Source organism: Zosterops lateralis, assembly GCF_965231275.1.
Source record: "Zosterops lateralis genome assembly, chromosome: Z".
Classification (NCBI taxonomy): domain Eukaryota; kingdom Metazoa; phylum Chordata; class Aves; order Passeriformes; family Zosteropidae; genus Zosterops; species Zosterops lateralis.
The window spans coordinates 18,059,008-18,077,929 of NC_139800.1; the positions used below are offsets into that span (position 1 = coordinate 18,059,008).

The window sequence follows — 18,922 nt, forward strand, 5'->3', positions numbered from 1 at the left end:
TCTCAGACTGTCAAGAATTATTCCTTATATGCTTTCTGTAACACACATTCCCCTAGTCCTGCTCATCATTTGGTACCATTGCCTTTTCTTTAGCCTGTTGATGACATTTATAGCTGTTTTTTTCCCAAGAAATAGCATGTTTTTGCAGCAGCAGAACCTCTTTTTCACTTTTTAGTGCTTTTGCTCAATAATTTCTCACACACTAGAAATAGTCCAGCTGATGTCTTGATTTTTATATCCATCCCCATCCAAAAAACATAAGCAGCAGTGAAAACTCACTGTAGTGATTCTGCCTTCCTTTGGGAGGTCCCATGGAAAATCTCTTTCCTGCTCTGCTCAGTAACACAAACTCAGAAGCTGCTTGTGCTGTGGTCCATGGCACTGAGCTCTGCCACCCTCCCGAGCACAGACACAGTAACCATGGGCAGCAAAGCCAATGCAGTGCAGAAAAACAAACATTTGTCCACATTCACACCCAACAGAGCGCTACTAGTGGCATGACACTGCCAACTGGTGCTGTGTAGATGTGTAGTGGCCTCCACTGTGCACAGGATTTACTGACGCTATGGGGCTCTGTCCATACAAAGAATAGAATGGAATAGAAGATTATTTTCCGTTGGAAGGGACATAAAACAATCATGTACTCCAACTGACTGACCACTTCAGGGCAGACAAAGTTAAAGCAAGTCCTCTGAGTCATATCCAAGGAATAGCACACAAGGATCAAGGAGAGTGATGCCGCTTTGGCGGTTACCAACTTCATTTAGACTTACAGGGTTTCACACAGATAACTGTTTATCAAGAGGAAAAAAGCAAATACTCTGCTTCTTGGGCTTTTATGCATTTCCACATACAAATATTTTGAGAAGAACAGTAAAGATTGACTGTTTTTCCTAGGCTTTTTCAAACTCAGCAGTTTGTTTCTCCACCATAAGAAGTCAGCTCAGCAAAACGGAAACCTTTTGTGGTAACTCATCCGTTCAGCCAACACTTCCTATGGCAAGCCACAAAGGGAGCTCAGCTCACTTCTCCCATGGACCCCACACAAGATGTCAGGCACTACAAAAAAGTGCTCTAGCATTGCAGGGACAAAATATCCCACCAGGTTTTGAAAGAAATCCTGAGCTACCAACTCCTGGCACTTCATTTCCAACACTGGTCTGCAAGTGTGTTGTGTCCATCCTGACAAGTCCCAGGATCAGCCAGACAGTGGGATGCTAATCAGGGCAAACACACACACTTTCTGGGACATGATGAAACTAAAAGCTGAAAGAAGCAACTCCTTTCTAATAACTGACCACTACAAAACCTTCCTGATGAAGACAATGGAAGATAGCGACAATTCTCACATCATCAGTTTTAGAGGAAAAAATCCCTGGAAAAGATAGTCCTAAGAATGCATTAAGTCACACAATTTTAGTCTCATGACCCACGTGTTTTTTAAGTGTGGCCCAAAGGCACTTGCTCCAGGCTGCCTGTTTTATGAAAAGTGCTCAGTAAACAGGATGAATGAGAATGCAGAGAGAAAGCAGAAAGGTGCTTGGAGTTTCAAGGTTGGGCTGCAGTACCATTATTTCCATCCAGCTGAAGAAAGCCTTCTTTTTGAGATCTCACAGAGAGCAAAGCATGTGTGTTTCCCAACCTCAGCAGGGGACTGGCTGAGAGAAGCCATTTCAGTTGCTGGAGCAGTTCACATCAGCTTTGCAGATTTGCCAGCTCCCCCTGCAAGATGGCCAGGAACATGTGTACACATGGTATCTGGCAACAATAATTCAGCAAAAATGAAAAATGCTTCTCATTCACTGCAAACAAATGGGTACAGTGCAATCCCAGGCAAACTTTCCTAAAGCAGGCAGCTTTCTGGATTTAAAAAAAAGCAGAGTAAAAAAGAGTTTGCAGGACTGGAAGAGCCCTGACAGGAAAAGCGTGGGAATGGTTATTTCAAAGAGTAGAGCAGATATATAGGAAAAGAACAAGTTTCCAAACACAGCCTTTGCTTTGTGGTCAGGGAGAGCAGAGTTCTTGCCAGGTACAGCATGGACACTCACAGTTGTAATGCCAGGGCTCCAAACCATAGCCACCGTCAATGCCCTGACCGTTGCTCATCACCAAGCTATCCCCAAAATAACTGCTTCTGGCACTTTAAAGCCCTGTGACTCTGCAGGCCCAGGCACCTTCTGAGAAATAAACAGGCCTTCATTTGCTGCCAGGTTTCTTCCTTGCAAAGACTTTGCATGCCAGAGCTTGTGATACCAGCACTCAAGGCCACTGGAAGCAAAAATCCCATGGTGAAACTCCAGGGGATAGTTCCAAAGCTCATCTTAACAGGCATGTTCCAGACAAAGGCATTAGACCCATCACAGTGAGAAATAACACAGATCAGGGCCATACGGCCACACAAAATATGAGGAAACCAATTTGCCTCTTTCTGCATTTACACCTTTATATTCTCCCCAGTCTTTGCTGACATAAAATTGGCAACTATTCAGAAAAAGGCTCTGCAACTACATGGAGAAATGTGTGGCATATATATCACTAGTAATGTGAGAAAGCTACAGTACCTAACATCGGTGTGCAAATAAATCACTTGTAAGAAAAATACGACAGGAAAATCAATTTGGATTTTATCTGGTGAGAAAGTTAAGGCACATTACTATGCATAGAAAATAATTAATTCTCACTTTATTCTTGGCATACCTGTATTTATTTTCATATGTCAACAATGTTTACAGTACAGCATTCATTGATTGTCTCAGCAATGGGACCTCAATGCAAAATAACCAGTTTCATAGCCAGCAATTGAAATGCTAAGACCAGTAGCTCATCTGATCTCTCCAAATCAATCATATAAACCGATAGATTCATTATGGCATTTCTATTATCATTGGTTTAAAAGCTAAAAATGGGCATTCCTGAAGGAATATAGGGAATAACAACTGGCAGCACTGCCACCTGGGAGTCTCGAAGGGACAGCTCTGGTTGAGAATTGTTTTGCTTTCCCTCATAAAACCTCTGCTGTGTTTACTTCACTAAAGTTTAACCTGGCTATGATTTCATGGCTGCTGAATTCATGGTGCCTCTTGGCCAAGCCATAGCATAGCGACTCAATAAAGATGAGTGACATCATTAACCCAATACAGTAGCTATTCAGATGTATGCTGTGGTCTCCTTACATAATCACCTAATTTTAGCTACTGAGAGAGCTGCATACAGTACCACAGTGTATTATGAGCTCTGAATAACCATCTAATATCCAGATGCTTTTTCCAATGTTATTTTATTTTTCTGGTTTAAAATTATTTCCTTGCGCAAATCTCTAGGTGCTGTTTTCCCTTAAGCAAACCCTTTCTTCAAAACACATCCAAGGCTTCTGCTGCTCCTGATCACCTTGACACCTCATTAGCTGGTCGTTGTGGTTGTAATGTGCTCATGACACTACTATATGGCCAGGACCTCGGGGGCTTTATAACTGTCAACAAGAACAGCCCTAGAAAACAGTAAGGTGATACAAGCCTTAATTCACAGACACACACATACTCAAATAAAAACACTTGGTTTGCTAAAAGTAGCCGCTTGTTGTTTTACAAAACATATATGAAAATACTTCTTAAACCAGAAATATTTTGGGCCAAGGATTTCTTTTTGCTACATGCTACAACAGGAGCATATTGAAGTCTTACTCCCTGCAATTGTTTCACTGTAAACATGTATATTTGATGCCGTTTATTGGTCCAAATTCTAGAAACAAGTTAAATGTGGTAGACATGCTAGCAGTAGGGGTGGAAATCCCAAGGATGGAGACTTCGCTTCAGAAGAACAAGAAAACAGAGCTCTCATTGCAGGAATCCCAGGCATAATGTGCACACAGGTGCTGAGTGTGCCTTCCAGATGAGTTGGGTATTATGTACGCTGCAGGTGCAGGCTCCACCGATCCCCCCAGATATAAACCCAATGGTTTTATTTCATCCAATTTACCTTTCTTCAGCCTTTTGTCTGTTTATAATAACACACTTCACTAGAGAGCATGCAGAAGAAGATGCTGGCTCACAGGTTACAATCTCTAGACCACAGTTCTGCTAATTCCCACCACCCTGGTACCAGACATTTGACTTTCCCTCTCAGCACACATCATTGCTCCCTGAAGTTGTTCTCCAGCCAGGATTGCTGGCATCGGGTCCCTGTCCCTTGTGTAATTAACTAGCTCACCTCAGAGATATGCTTGTTTTGTGCTGGTGCAGACTCACTTTTGCTTTGCAGCACTATGATCTGCAGACAAAACTCTGGGCTGACTTTCTGTCCAGTTAAAACTCTTTGTGACAATTTCTGGAAAAACAAGCAGACTAAAACCTGCTGGCAACATCCTCTCATGGCTCAAGTCACAGCAGCACCTTAGCGCTCATTTTCATCAGCAGTGGTGCTGGCTCCTAAATGCCAGTTCACTCTGTGCTACTGGCACAATATTTTTGATTGTGGAGTTCAACAAATCAGTTAATGTTGGAAGCTGAATGTTAAGCTGCAGAGGTCAACTAGCTGAGCACAGCTCCTCCCTCAACATTGACTCTATGTCTAATGATACCATGGTCATGAAAAACAAAAGTTATCTGTGTGGTAAATATTGACTGTAGAAATTCCTGGTTAAAAAAAGAGAATGCACTTAATCATTAGATTAGAGCAAATCCCAACTGCACAAAAGTGCTGAGTGAAGCAAATGGTAATGGTGATCTTGCCTTGGGACATGGAAGAGTCTAGCTGTCCCACTGGGGTCCTGTTTGTTTGTTTAGGAATTTATAAACAGCATAAGTGAAATAGCAAGGTTTGATTCTGCCCAGGACTGTTGGAGTGCAGCTCCCACATTCATTCTGGCAGGCAGAGGGCCATATGTTTGAGATTCCAAACCTTTTTGATTGAAGAAAACCCTGGCTCCCAAGCAGTGCAGTGTGATTCAGTAACAAACACCATCAATGCCGAGACTGGGCTGTGGAGAGCCAGTGCGGCACCCTTGCTTCCCAAAGGAAGTGCAACATTCCTCAGCTGAGCACACGGAACAGCACACCAGGAGTGAGTTAAGGAGCAGAGTGGAGGCAGACAAGCACAAAACACAAGCTAAAAGAATTCCCTGATTCAGGAAACTGGCTTACAGACTTTCCTGCAGCACATATATGCTATTAAAGAGCACCAGAAGGACGCTGAAGTAGCTGAACTATATTCCTAGATCTGCCATTAATTTTACTTTGATTAGTTCTCCCCATCTTTTATTTCTCTTTCTTCAATCCTGCTGCAGTAGTTGTTTTTCCCATTTAGATTCTTAAAGCAAATGATACCATCTCTGATCAAAAGTTTGAAGAGAAGAACTTAACAGACTAAAAGTCTGAACTTGAAAGAGTTCTTGTAGCAAAGCAAGAAGCAAAGATGGATACTCTCAAGAATTCAACCAAATTACTTCCCTCCCCACTCAAAGAAAAGCATTTAAACAACTTCTCTTACAGAACTGTTTAAACTCTGTTGTATGTCAGAGTAGAACAGCATTCTGGCAATAAAACAAGTGGTTAAAAGACATGGAGAAAATATATACCACCGTGGTACCTATATAATTTCCAGAACTTTTTTTTTTTTTTTTTTTTTTTTTTTTTTTTTGTGTAAACATGAACTAGTAGAAATTAACAAAGGAATCATCTAGCTCTGAACAAAAAGAAAAAAAAATATCATCTTGTGAACAGCAAAATTCACCATTGGGAGTGTCATAGTTATTTTTATTGAAAGCTTCCTCTTCCAACATATTTCTTATTATGGGATGATTTTGCAATGTTTTTTGATTATTTAATGAACCCTTTGAAATTTGACTCAATTTTCTAATTATCATGGGTGTGATGTATGGGCATGCATCATATTCATCCCTCAACTTCATCCTACAACTCACCTGGAGTGCCCATCTGCCAGTCCCATCACTCCTGGAAACGTTTCCTAATAAAGTGTCAGTGCAATAGTATCCCACAAGCCTGAACTTCACAGCAGAGGGTAACTAAAACTGGATGCCTCAGCACTGGGGAAAATCTCATCAAGAAGAAAAAATTCAGCACCATGTAAGTCCTTTTTTGTTTGTTTGTGTATAGGGTTTTGGTTGTTTGTTTGTTTGTTGTTGTTTTGTCTTGTTTTAAAGGCTATTCCAGTACACTGTTCCATTCTGCAAAGGGTTAATATCAGCATTTTGCCTAAGTATATTCCAACTGGCCTGAGGGAGGTTCATGTCTCTCAGACTGAGACTTAGTGAGATTCTTCCATTTGTTCCTTCACAAGCTGTGCCTCTCATTGATTACATGCTCAGCTTCAGCTTCTCTAGCCCTAACATTTCATACAAGACACTGCCTTAATTAAGATGAATACCGCATAGATAATTGCTTGTTCCCATAGATAAAAAGAGACAATACATATACAGACACATTTGTCACATTAAAGACAACCTGATCGCAGTTACTTTAGCATTTGACATGTAAGAGGATTAGAGTTTGAACCATTGTGTTTAGTCATATAATTTTTTGTCAGTTTAACACAGAACATTCCTTTTAGAGTAATTTTCTAGACAATTCTTAGTGTTCAAAGATTATCATGGCAGTCTCTCCAGGACAAGGAAGAGCATCCTGTGAATCAAGAGCTGCTGCACTTGTATTGTGCAAATCAAGCATGGGCTGTTTTGTAAATTAAAAACGCAGGAAATATTTTCCACCTTACTACATATGGACAATTTATAATAGGCTGGTGTGCTGGTTTTGGCTGGAGTAAATTTTCTTGACAGTGACTAGTTTGAGGCTGTGGTTTGGATTTGTGCTGAACACAGTGTTGATAATATAATAAAGGTTTTTATTGTTGAGCAGACGTTACTCAGAGCCTTTTCTGCTTGTCACACTGCCACACTGGCAGCAAAGTTGGGGGTACTTGGGAGATTGGGAGGAGAAACAGCCAGGACAGGTAACCCGAATTTACCAAAGGAATATTCCAGACCTTGCTCAGGATATAAAAGGTGGAGGGGGGGGCGGGGGGCGGGGAAGGATAAGGCTGGATGGATGTTTGGCATGATGACATTTGACTTCCTAAGTAACCATTACAAGTGATTGGAGCCCTGCTGTCCTGAAGATGGCTGAACACCTGCCTGCACACGGGAAGTGGTGAATCAATTCATTGTTTTTCTTTGCTATGTGCACAGCTTTTGCTTTCCCTATTAAAGTCTCTTTACCTCAACCCATGAGTTTTTTTACCCCCTCCTATTCTCTTCCCCATCCCACCAATGGGGGCGTGAGTGGCTGCATGGGGGTTGGCTGCTGGCTGGGCTTAAACCGTAATAGCTGGCAAGTCCAATATAAGGCTTATTCTTTTTCATTATCATTTTTCCTTCAAATCTCTATACATTTTTCACATGGGGCAGAGAGGATGAGAGAGAGAGAGGGAGAAGAGATCAAGTCCCCACATACTTTAATACTGCACTTTAAGGGAAAAAAAAATGTGTCCCCCAAACCAACAATCACAAGAAACTCTAAAACAGAGAATTTGAAGCATACGCATTTAGGTAACAGCATGACTGGGAAAAGATCAGCAGAATTGCCTTTTGAAATGTGAACATTTCCAACTAGAGAGAGTGTCTTCCTGCAACTCCTTTTGAAATCCCTAGGATTTTGAAGATGCAATTAACTGTAATTATGGGCAGGAGAAAGAAAGCAGTTCTTTAAAGCTGATGGGAGACAAGAGTTTGCCTCTCAGACAGCTGAATTTGCAAGGCTGCAAACACAAAGAAGCACTTTTAACTTGCAGTACATATGACATCAGCACCCGGTGCTCACAGAAAGAGATGCCTCTGTACTGTATTTAGCAGGCTGATTTTCAGAGGAAAGCCATCCCAACCACCTTTGTACTCCTCAGTGGCTGTGAGACAGAAGGTGCTATGTTCCCAGCCTGGGTGTCACTCTAGCTGCTCAGTCAGGAGCAATCCTTTTGGCAAAAGCTCCACATGCATTTTTTTGTCTGCCTTGTCAGAGGAAACTCAGACATACAAACTGCCATCCACTATCTCTGATGTAGCTAAGAGTCATCCCACCAGAGAAGAAAAAACAATCTGCATTTTGAATAATCATTTTCCAGATGTACTATCTTGCATTTGTCAGGGTGACTTTGTGTTATTTCCTGCTTCTCTTTTTTCAATGGCATTTGCAGTATTCTTCTGTATCATCTGTTAATTTCATTAACACACTGTTTGATGATCTTGAAGGGGATAACGTAAAATTATGTTACATAAAACCGGACACAAACTCCCTTTTCCTGCAGCATCCCACCACCCACTTCCCACTCATCTCTGTGCCCTATTATTTATCATGACCTGTTTCCTTGCCTTCTGCAAGAGCTCACACACGTGTTCCTATGATACAAAATTTTCAGGTGAAAATTCCTGAGCCACTGGGTTTCTTAGTCTGGAATTGCTTCTGTTTTTTCTTTGACTGCTACATTGTACATTTAAAGACTGAATTCAATTTCTCGGAACCTATTGCAACCTTAGCAATAGTTTTTCACCAGTTCTGTGATGCCCTACTAAAATATAGGGACATGCCTACAGACACTTCGTTACAAATTACAGTGGTATTACTGTAACAAAGTGGGTACTTCATATTCTCCTAAAAATGTTAATTTTTTCCCCACCATTAAAACAGTTAATATATATATATATATGTAAATACATGCATATTAATATAGTTTTTTATATATAGTTACAGGTTTTATTTATATATATATATATATACACATTGAAATTATTTTATGAATAATCAAGAGTATCTTACTGGAAACTACCATAAAACCGTAGAGCTATTGATGACAACCCTGCATGCAAAGGCTATTTTGAAGACACTGATCTCTCTATTTGGAATATTTCTGTTATTTGTCTCTGCTTAGTCAGGTAATTTTAAATAAAGAGTCAGCTGCAAACCATATATGAACTTCCTCACAAGAGGGGACTCCTTGTTGATGTTCAAAGTCATAGTGTGAATAAATATGAAATGTATTAGCTAAGATATATAGTTCATTAGAATTATAAGCAGACTTTAAAGTCTTTTGCTTGTATAACCATTGCAAACTTAGGGTTCACTGCATTAGCTATGTCAAGAGCCAATGGACGTGAACAAATAGAAAGAGGATAATCCCCAGCTGGTTTAAAATGGCTGCACTACCACTTGTGCAGTGTATGTAGGATGGAGAAGTGTGCCTATATGCAGGAAGAGATGGGATGGATTTGAGCTGTGGGCTGCGGGACCAACCTGCAGAAGCACATGGAAGCACAGAGAAGCACATGGAAGCACAAAGAAGTTTGTCTCCAAGGGACTCTGAGGGTAGGAGGTGCCAGGTGGCAGAGCCCTGTGGAAAGGAGCCTGCTAGAAGCTGACAGACAGCTGAATGGCTCATGATCACCCCAAATAAGGACATTTAGAATGCATGTTGCTGACATGGCAACATGGGATAGGGTCACGTAGTGAGAATTGCCATGCATGGAAATACTGTACCTTGAAAAAGCTTATAAAACCAGCTTGGTTCTTTGAATAAATGTCACGTACACTCATATCTTCTTAAATCAGCTGCACTGTTGTCCTGGTGATCTTGACAAGTATTAGCAAAGGGCTAAAATAAAGCCTAAAGATAGTGCTTTTCAGTAAAATGCTTTGGAAAGCCCATGTGCGGGCAACACAATCACCACAAAAAAAGGCAACTGCAGATCTCCCTGCACTATGACAGCTCTTGCCAGGTATGGATGTAGGAACTCAGTTCTATCCTAGACCAGAACACATGCACACCTATGGGTGTGCAGCTCGCCCTACTGCTGATTCACAAATTACATGAGATTATAGCATTTCTTATTTTAGGAAAATTAAAGAAGGGAGAACTCAGGATCAAAACACCCGAGACAGGCTAGATATATATTCAGAATGGTAAGTATTGAAATGCTGAGCACAAGGAGGCCCTGAGGTCTTCCACATCTGACACTGATAATGTCAGGATTCCCACTGGACATGAAGGGTTGGAGCCATGAAAAAAAACCCTGAAATGAAATTACATTAAGGTAATTATCCAGTAATTTCTAGGAAAGCCAACTGTTTCTTAAAAAAAACTCTGGGTACATTAACTGTAAGTTTATGAATCCTTTAGAAAATTAAAATATATGAAACATTTCTCTCCCATACATATGGGAAACCTCATGGATTTGCTACTAACCACCAGCTTCCTTAGTAGCTTACCTGAATGAACAAGGACTACATTTGTTACATCCACTGACAACTGGAAGCTGTAAAAATTTGCAGCAATTTAGCAAAAAGAGAAAATTCAAAATAATCTGACCTAAACAATGACACATTCTGAGAAAACACAATGGAATTGCCTACCAGGGGCCCATATTCAGGATGTTGCAAAGAGGCTACCAAGCCTAGTGAAAACTGAGGGCTATAATCTGCTTCTACTCTTTCATGTAGGACTGCATGACACTGGACAAAGAGATCCCAAAATATCAGAAGGGACTTTGGGTCCCTCTGAAAGAAGTTGAAAGGATCTGAAGCACAGGTAGGGTTCTCCTCTACCATCCTGGTAGGGCACTGGGATTCCAGTAAAGTGAAACAAGTGGATGGGGTGAACCACTGGCTGCAACACTTAGGGCTTTGGGTCTGTGATCTGGAACAGGCCTTGGGGAGACTGGGCATGTTGGGACCAGTTGTGGAGCACCTGACCAAGCAGGGTAAGAGTGGTCTGGGGACCAAGTTCACAAGATTTAAAGCCAAGATTTAGTGGGGAGAAGGATTCTCTAGCAGGTGTCAGTGAGGAAACAGGAAACAACAGGACTTTAGGGAACGGCAAAATACCTGCAAATATTCCCAAAGGAGTTGTAGAGGACCCCTCGCAAAGACTGAAGAGGTCAGCAGCCCAGCTGAAGGGCCTCTTCCTCAATGCACACAGTATGGGTAACAAAAGGAGCTGAAAACCATTATGCAATTATCAAACTGTAACACAATTCTTATTATAGAAATGGTGGGACAAGTTACATAACTGGAGCACTGTAATTAAGGGTAAAAACTTCAGAAGAGATAGGCTGGGAAGGAGGAGCAGGGGTGTTGCCCTCTATGTCAAGGAAGGGATAGGTTGTGAAAAACTGTGTTTGAAAACAGCCATGGACAGGTTGAGGGTCTGTGGCTAAAAAACAAGGACAGGACCAAGAAAGGATACCTGGTGGTTGATGTTACTACAGGCTAATCAGGTGAAGCCTGTTGATGAGGCCTTCTTGCTTTGGCTGCAGGGCACATCATCCTCACCACCTCTCATCCTGATGGGAGGGTTCAACCACCCAGACATCTGCTGGGAGAGCAATAAGGCCAGCTGTTAGCAATCCAGCACACTCCTGGAGTGTGCAGAGGAAACTTCCTGGGCCAGGTGTTGGCCAGACCAGCCGAGAAGAGGCAGGACCTGGCCTGGCACTCACTGCTGTGGGTGAGCTCATTAGAGGGGCTGAGTCTGGGCACAGCCTGGGGCTGTAGTGACATGCCCTGGTGAAATCTGTGATCTCGTGGAGTGTGAGCCTGGCAAGGACAATGGCCAGGACCCCAAAGGTTAGAAGAGGAAACTTCAACCTGTTCAAGGAGCTAGTGAATCAGATCCCTTGGGAAACTGCTCTTAAGGACATGGGGGCTGACCAGAGCTGGCAGCACTTTAAGGCCACTTTTCTTAGAGCACAAGAGCTCACCATCACAATGTGTAGAAAATCTTGCAAGGCAGGCTAACAAAAGGCGTGGCTGAGCAAAGACCTGCTCCTCAAATTGAGAAGAAAGAAAAAAATGCAGTCAGTGGATCAGGGATAGGTGACATGGGAAGAGTACTGGGATATGGTTCAGATGTGTAGGGAGAGCATGAGGAAAGCCAAGGCACAGATGGAACTGTGCTTGGCAAGGGATGCATAGAATAACAAGAAGTAATTCTATAAGCATGTAAGTGAGAAGAGAGAGGCCAAAGAAATCGTACCCCTGCTGGTAAGCAAGAGATGAACTGGTAGCAACTGATACAGAGAAGGCTGAGGTGCTCAATGAGTTTTCTGCCTGAGTCTTCACTGTGAAGTTCAGCACAAAAAAACAAAACTCAAAAGAATCATTCATAATAACTAAGATGATGAACTGAATGCGCAGCAGATCTGCAGTGGGGGTTCTGGACTTAGTGGGATTAGGACCTATAAGGGAAAGGATTAGTGACATTTGCAATATAAGGCTTAAACAAGCTGGATGGTGAGAACTTTTTACAGAAAACCTCACAGGTGCCTCTGCACAAACTGGAACAAAATTTCAGTTTTGACCTTGCTGGGAGCAAGATCGACACTGATTTTATGCACCACAACATTCAACTGCAGTATGGGTTACAAGTGAAATAACTGCACTAGCACAAGAAACAGGGTCAGAAACAAGGCACTCAATTTTGGAGGTACTTGCTTTGTACAACCTCCAGAGAAGACTCCTGATGACCACCCCACCACCACGAAGAAGCCCAGGGCAGCAAAGGGGGAAAGCCACTGGATCCACAGTTGTGACCATCTTCTGCTTGCACTATTTCTCTCCTTCCCTACACAATTATATGTTACCAAATAGAGTCAGTGTTGTTGAATGGGCATTTAGTCTTGTTTGCACCTTGCTTTGGCTTCAGAACGGAACAAGTCCTGAACACAAATCTGTTTGGCCAAACTGCAGAGAAAAAAAAAGTGACTGTAATCAGACATGCAAACATTTTTCCTGTTTACTTAGTAGCACTAAAAAAGTAGCCTAATTTGAAACACTGTATAAATTGTGTGTAGCGCACTTCAGGAAATATGGAGAATCAGCACAAGGCACAGAAAAGTAAGTAAGTGATGACAGGCTAGAAAACATAAATCATAAAGCAAAACCGAAAGAATAAGAGAGGATGGAAGAAGATAAAATTCAAACATAATAAAAAGCTGCTGCAAAAAGGAACATCATAAACTGGATTCAATGACTGCTGGACACAAGATGGGAAATAATGGTCTTAAATTGTTACAGGAATGCTTTTCTTAGAGATGATGAAAATTTTTCTAGTGCTAAGAATGAAGCACTGGAACAAATTGTTTAGGGTGATTGTGCAGGGTCTATCACGGCAGCAATTAAAGGTCCAGTAAATGTGCCAGACCTTGTTCAGATATAGATTAGTTGAGTTCTGAGTACAAAACTTTTCAAGGACCCATCTAGTCCTTGTTTATCTACTGCAGGTATTAAACTGTTGCATCTTCTATTTCATGAGAGAACAAGAAAATAGTTTAGAGCCCAGAAGAATAATTATTTGAAAGAGTAACGAAAACTGCATTAGCCTGACACACAACAGGCTCATGGGACAGCTAAGATAAAAAAAAGAGACATGTACTGCCTGTGTTTTCTCAATCATTCTTGTTTTAAGTCCTCTATCACAGAACAAGATGAAGTGTCTGATCATTAGCCATTAAAACGAAAAAAATCACAAATGATTGCCAAAGGTGCTCTTGTTATTTGAAACAAAGGTTGTGAAGATTCCAAGAAGCTGATCTAAGACACTGCTGCCAAAGTGGGAGACAATACCTTTGTATGTAGGATGGGAAGAAAATTTCTTCTGGACTTTTATGCTATAGACAGATATGTCACATTTCAGAGCTCTCCAGATTGCATGAAGCTATTAGGTGCTGAAGTCCAGTGGATGAAATGCATATTGAGTGCATATTGTATCCAAAATTTTTAGTGTTTAAATGGGATTAGCAAAAAATCCTAGCAGATTTAAAAACTGATGTAGTAAGATACATCTATGCTTCAATTCCAGGCAAGCATAAGGACATCTCTGCTAGCCAGCTATCCAACTCTTTATTCATGTGCATGCATGGAAATCCGACATATGAGAAGAGCCCAGGGATTAACAACAGTGGACAGAACTCCCAGACTGCCCATGGTAAGAAGTCAAAACAAACCTGCTGATTTTTAATGGGGTAACTGTAGTTAATTCCCAGTAAATTCCAGTAAATTCCCATTGCTGAGAGACAGGCTAGAAGGACATACAGGCATTTAACATGACAATAAACATACGGGATTTTGCAATACTATTGTGACTAACAGGCTACATCAAAATTCTTATGATTCAGTATTAAAGGAAGAGCCACAAATGTCTCAAGCTGGATAACTCCAAAGTCATCAGAGGTCAAAGAACCTGGATAAACATAGAACCAAGAGGATGGTGCTACAGCTCAGCAATGCCAAACACTCCTCAAGGTCCAGAAGAGAGGGAAGCGATAGGAGACAGGATCACGGTTTCTTTTGCCATAATACATAATTTTCCACAACAAAGAAAATGCCGTAATACGTAATTTTCCACAACAAAGAAAATGAAATTAGGCATGGATTCATGAGAAAGGAGCCAACAATTGGACCCTCTGGGGACAAATTCACAGCTCTTGCTATCAACCACAAAAACCAGAGGCAGAATCATTGTCTTCAGTAAATTGTAATTAATAGGAACTAGACCAGAGAGGAACTTATAACAGTCACCAAATAGTTGCAAACAGACCGAGAAAAGTGCCAGGATTTGTCAATCTTCTCACCTGTTGCAAAAGACACAAATAATAAGTTAGGAAAAAAAAATAAGGAGGACAGAACCAGACAGGACTACAGTCAAATTCAGACCTCTGTAACAGTGGCAGCAACAACAAGGAAAATGGGGCTGACCGGTAGCGCGTGGGTTGCAATGGACTGGAGGGAAATGCCTTGGCCTGTGGACAGGCAAGAGGTACCTAACAGCTGGTCTACAACTGTCATTAGCAGTAAGGGATAAAGACCATAAGAAAACATCCAGAAGCTAGACAGAAAAATTCAGGTTTGGAGATGGCACCATGGAAGTCCTTCTGCATGTAGTGATTGTGTACTTGAGAGGATCCCTTGAGAGGCTGCCTAGAACAGAGGCTAGACAGTGTTAAAGGAATAAAGCAGGTATTTATTTAAAAAGCCTTCAAAGGATCCCCTTTGGGCAGTACAAGAGCCTGGCTGAGGCAACACCCAAGATAGATGACAGGTCACGAGGTTTCACACTTTTATAAGTTTTGGTCCATTTACATATTGGAGTTAATTGTCCAATTACAGCTTCAGGTTATGAAGTCTCATCCTCCCAGATTGCTGTCCTCAATTCGCTGTTGTTTATACTTTTTGGGCCTGAAGCTGCAACAATGTCCTTGGTTCTCAGGCTGGAAAAGGATTGTTTTGTCCAACTAAACTGTGGAGGGAACTTGCTAACACTTTATATGAAGTTCAAAGCTATATATTAATGCAGTACAAAATCTTGAAAATATGAAAGCTAAAATTTAAGGCATCAGTATCTCTGTAAACAACTCTTCCAAGGAAGCAAACAGAATGAGCCCATGTTCTTTTAGTAATGCAGAAACAAATTCCCCTCTGGATTCTGGTCACTTTAATACTAAATACAAAGACTAGAGGACCAAGATTATAGCTTGGCAACTGCTAAAAGCTTTGAAAAATTAATATTATAGAGTTCTCATGTTCCAATTTGCATCTAGAGTTCCACCTGTCATAGAAAATATTTATTTGTGTTGATATTTTTACTTTTAGATGTTTCCCAAGACAACTTAAAGGCTTGTGTCACGACTTTACTATTGCAAGTATGGTCAAGTGGACTGTTCACATCTTCTTTCTGATTAGGTTAAATTTACCATTCAGCTGTTCAAGATTTAGAATTGTTTTAAAAAATGCATTAAGATACGCTTTGTTGGTGAACATCCCTGGAAATCCAGCTTAAGAGCTATGCCAAATGAACCAAGCCAAGAGTTAAAGTATAAATGAAACCTAAGTTAGTTTTAAATACTTTTAATACATATCTGCAGAGGCACTGTTCTAAATTCTAGGCTGCTAGAAAAGTCATTCAAGACAACTACTGCAAGTAACAATGAGGAACAACTTAGAGAAATTCCGACAGAATTTTTACAATGTTCACTTACAGAACTAATTCTTCTAGAATCAGGAAACCAGATCTAGCTGATATGAATAACAACATAAAAGGAGAAGTTCTCATTCTCAGAGAACAGCTGCAGCATTTTTCCTCATCTGCCTTTCCCTGCAGCTCTGCTCCCTAAGACACACTGCCTCAGTGAACAACTAACAAAGGAAAAGATAAAATTCTAATATTCAGCCTAAAATGAAGGAAGTATTAATCCTTTAAAATTATTGAGACTTTAGAGAAATTTCTTTGAAAATACTTTATTTTGTAGGGCTATAGTTGGATGAAACATAAGAGAAAAAACAGCCTTAAATAAAGCAATGCCATCTTTGTTGTTGTTGTTGAGGGAGGATTGCATAGGGAGGCCCTTAGCAAGTTTTGTTTTTGAGAGACTCTGTCTTTCCATCTGGAACTTCTTTTTCTCCTTCACTTACTTTCCACCCATCTACTCAGTCTCTCATTCTACATATTACAGCTGCAAATTTAAATTAAATATTGATTTGCTATTATACACAAGTACATATTAAGATAATTTTACAAGGGTCAAAGACAAGTTGTGGACTATGTACTAAAGTTCTACTCTTATCAAAAGACTACAGTAGTGAAAGCAGTGGAAACATTTTGTAGTGGGTATTTTATGCCAATGCTCATCATTATACCTTTTGAAGTCAGACTGAGTTATCACTGAAGTATAAAAATAATAATTGAAAAATAATTATAAGCTTGGAAAAGGAAATAATATGATGAAATATTGATGCAGAACAGTACTTTAAAAATTTCTAAGCTCTGCTGACTATCAGTCTTGAGGTTAGAAAGGTGATTAAGGGCTTTGCTAAATATAGTCTTAAAATATGCCTCCAGGATCTATTCATAAATAAGAAAGCTTGATTGCTTATGATGTCTATTACTCTCTACTCTTAGTGGAAATGCAGACTGTTTGTTATATTGTGTACTATTATAAACACACTACTTAGCATACTGCGTACTATCATAATCACAACAAAAATGCCTAAAACTAACCTAGGTTCTTTATTCTTCTCTAAAGGACATTTATTAGTTTTAAATCTGTCCTCCCCTTTATGACACTCAGAACTACAATTTTGTTAAAAAATGAGGATTTTCTATATTTAGACAAACTACTTTATAAAGAATAGTATCAGCCTTCAGAGAGTGTGAGGCAGGATATTCATAATTCAGGCGTACAACAAAGTCAATACATACAGAAATCTGATATTAAATACACATATCTGCTCTATGCTAAAACTTATCCATATAGACTAATAGGGATAAGAAACTTGAACAAAATTTTGCATCAGCTTGGCAATAAGCCCATTATTTTTACTACACTAAATTATGTAACTGTCCATTGCAATTTCACATTTTTTTAAAAATAAAAGCTGTATGCAATGCTACTGTAGATACTACAGCTACTGAAAAGGAACATCATGCAAAGAAGTACAGATATTGGAAAATAAGTTTTCTACAATTCAAACAGAGTGTGAATTGAATTGTAACTCATGTGAGCACACAAATGTACTAAACTTGAATATTACACTATAAGTAATCTAAACTTTGTTGCACTTGTAAAGCAGTAATCTGTTAGCTCAACTAGAAAAAATAAAAAGGAGTCTGAGAAATTGTACTATTTTATTTGCATATTTAAGCTCATTGAACACTGTCATGACACAGCATTTGTAAAGTTGGCAATAATGAAAAAAAAGTGGCAATATAACAAATTAAATATTTATAAAGAAGTATTTTTCACTTCACTCATAAAGCTAAGTAACTGACATACATGAATTATTTGCACAATGTAAGTAATTATTACAAAATTCAGATGTAGAATTAAGCCAGTGTAATTCCACAATCCCCTTTAATATTGCTGCAAATATTATTAATTGAAGTAACATTTGCTTTCAAATTCTGGCCCACTATCTCAAATAAAGAAATATATGTTTCATTTTGTTTCAAATGCTCTAAAATGATTCTTTAAACTAATTATTTTTCAAATTTTACGTTTTTTCCACTCTGGCTTGTCTGTTTCATCATCTTCTGGTTCCACTTCTGCAAAAACTGTTTTTGGCTGAGTTCTAGAAAACATTAAAAAGATTAAAATAGTGGTCAGACTACAATACTTTATCAGAAACTGTATTAGACAGGCACTAGACACAAAAACAGATACATATAGACACTTTCAAAAAAGAGCATACAAGACTTGACCATTTTTTATTTGACAATAACCTACTAACCTTCTTGTAACTGAAGAAACCAGCACCTCACAGACAAACAAGCACAACAAACACACATATTTTTTAAGTATTATTTCCTCACTAGCTTACAATCAGTATCTGTGTATTCCATGAATAAAACTAAGATAGAAGTGAGGAACAAGTACATTTAATTCCATGCTAGAAAAGCAGTGCCATTGGCCTCCTCATTCCATGACTTTTTAAAAAGAAACTTCCACATGGGTATACTGTAGAACAACAGCCAGTAAGTGCAAATAAGAACAGCTAAGTCAGGTTTCTGGCTGGGCCTAAGCAAGAAGAAACAGCTTCTCACCCAGAGACTTTATCTAACACTACATAAAAAACTGATCTGCATATGTATTGATCTGCATATGAGAACACAGTGTATCTGACAGTCAAGCTTAATGGTATCAATTCCTCCACTCTTTGTATGAACTTTAAACACCACTTAAACTTTACAAAAGTAATCACTGATTACTTTCTAAATGAATACAGTATCAAGTACCAATTCAATAAACTGTTAGGACATTCAGTTCCATTGTTTCACACAGTAACAACTCCCATGATCCCCTTTTCCAACTAATTTCTCAGTACAATCACTGCAGAGATGAAATGATCAGATTTCTGATGCTGGTTGTGCTCAA

General features: G+C 39.8%; 1 protein-coding gene across 1 annotated transcript in view; it reads right to left on the reverse strand.

The window, feature by feature from the left end:
* Positions 1–17,585: 17,585 nt before the first annotated feature.
* WDR70 (WD repeat domain 70) overlaps positions 17,586–18,922 on the reverse strand; it is a 125,709-nt gene continuing 124,372 nt past the window's right edge. Inside the window, exon 18 of the mRNA XM_083884482.1 lies at positions 17,586–18,119. Coding sequence (XP_083740608.1) covers positions 18,035–18,119 — 85 coding nt within the window. The 3' untranslated portion in view covers positions 17,586–18,034. The remainder of the gene's footprint in view (positions 18,120–18,922) is intronic.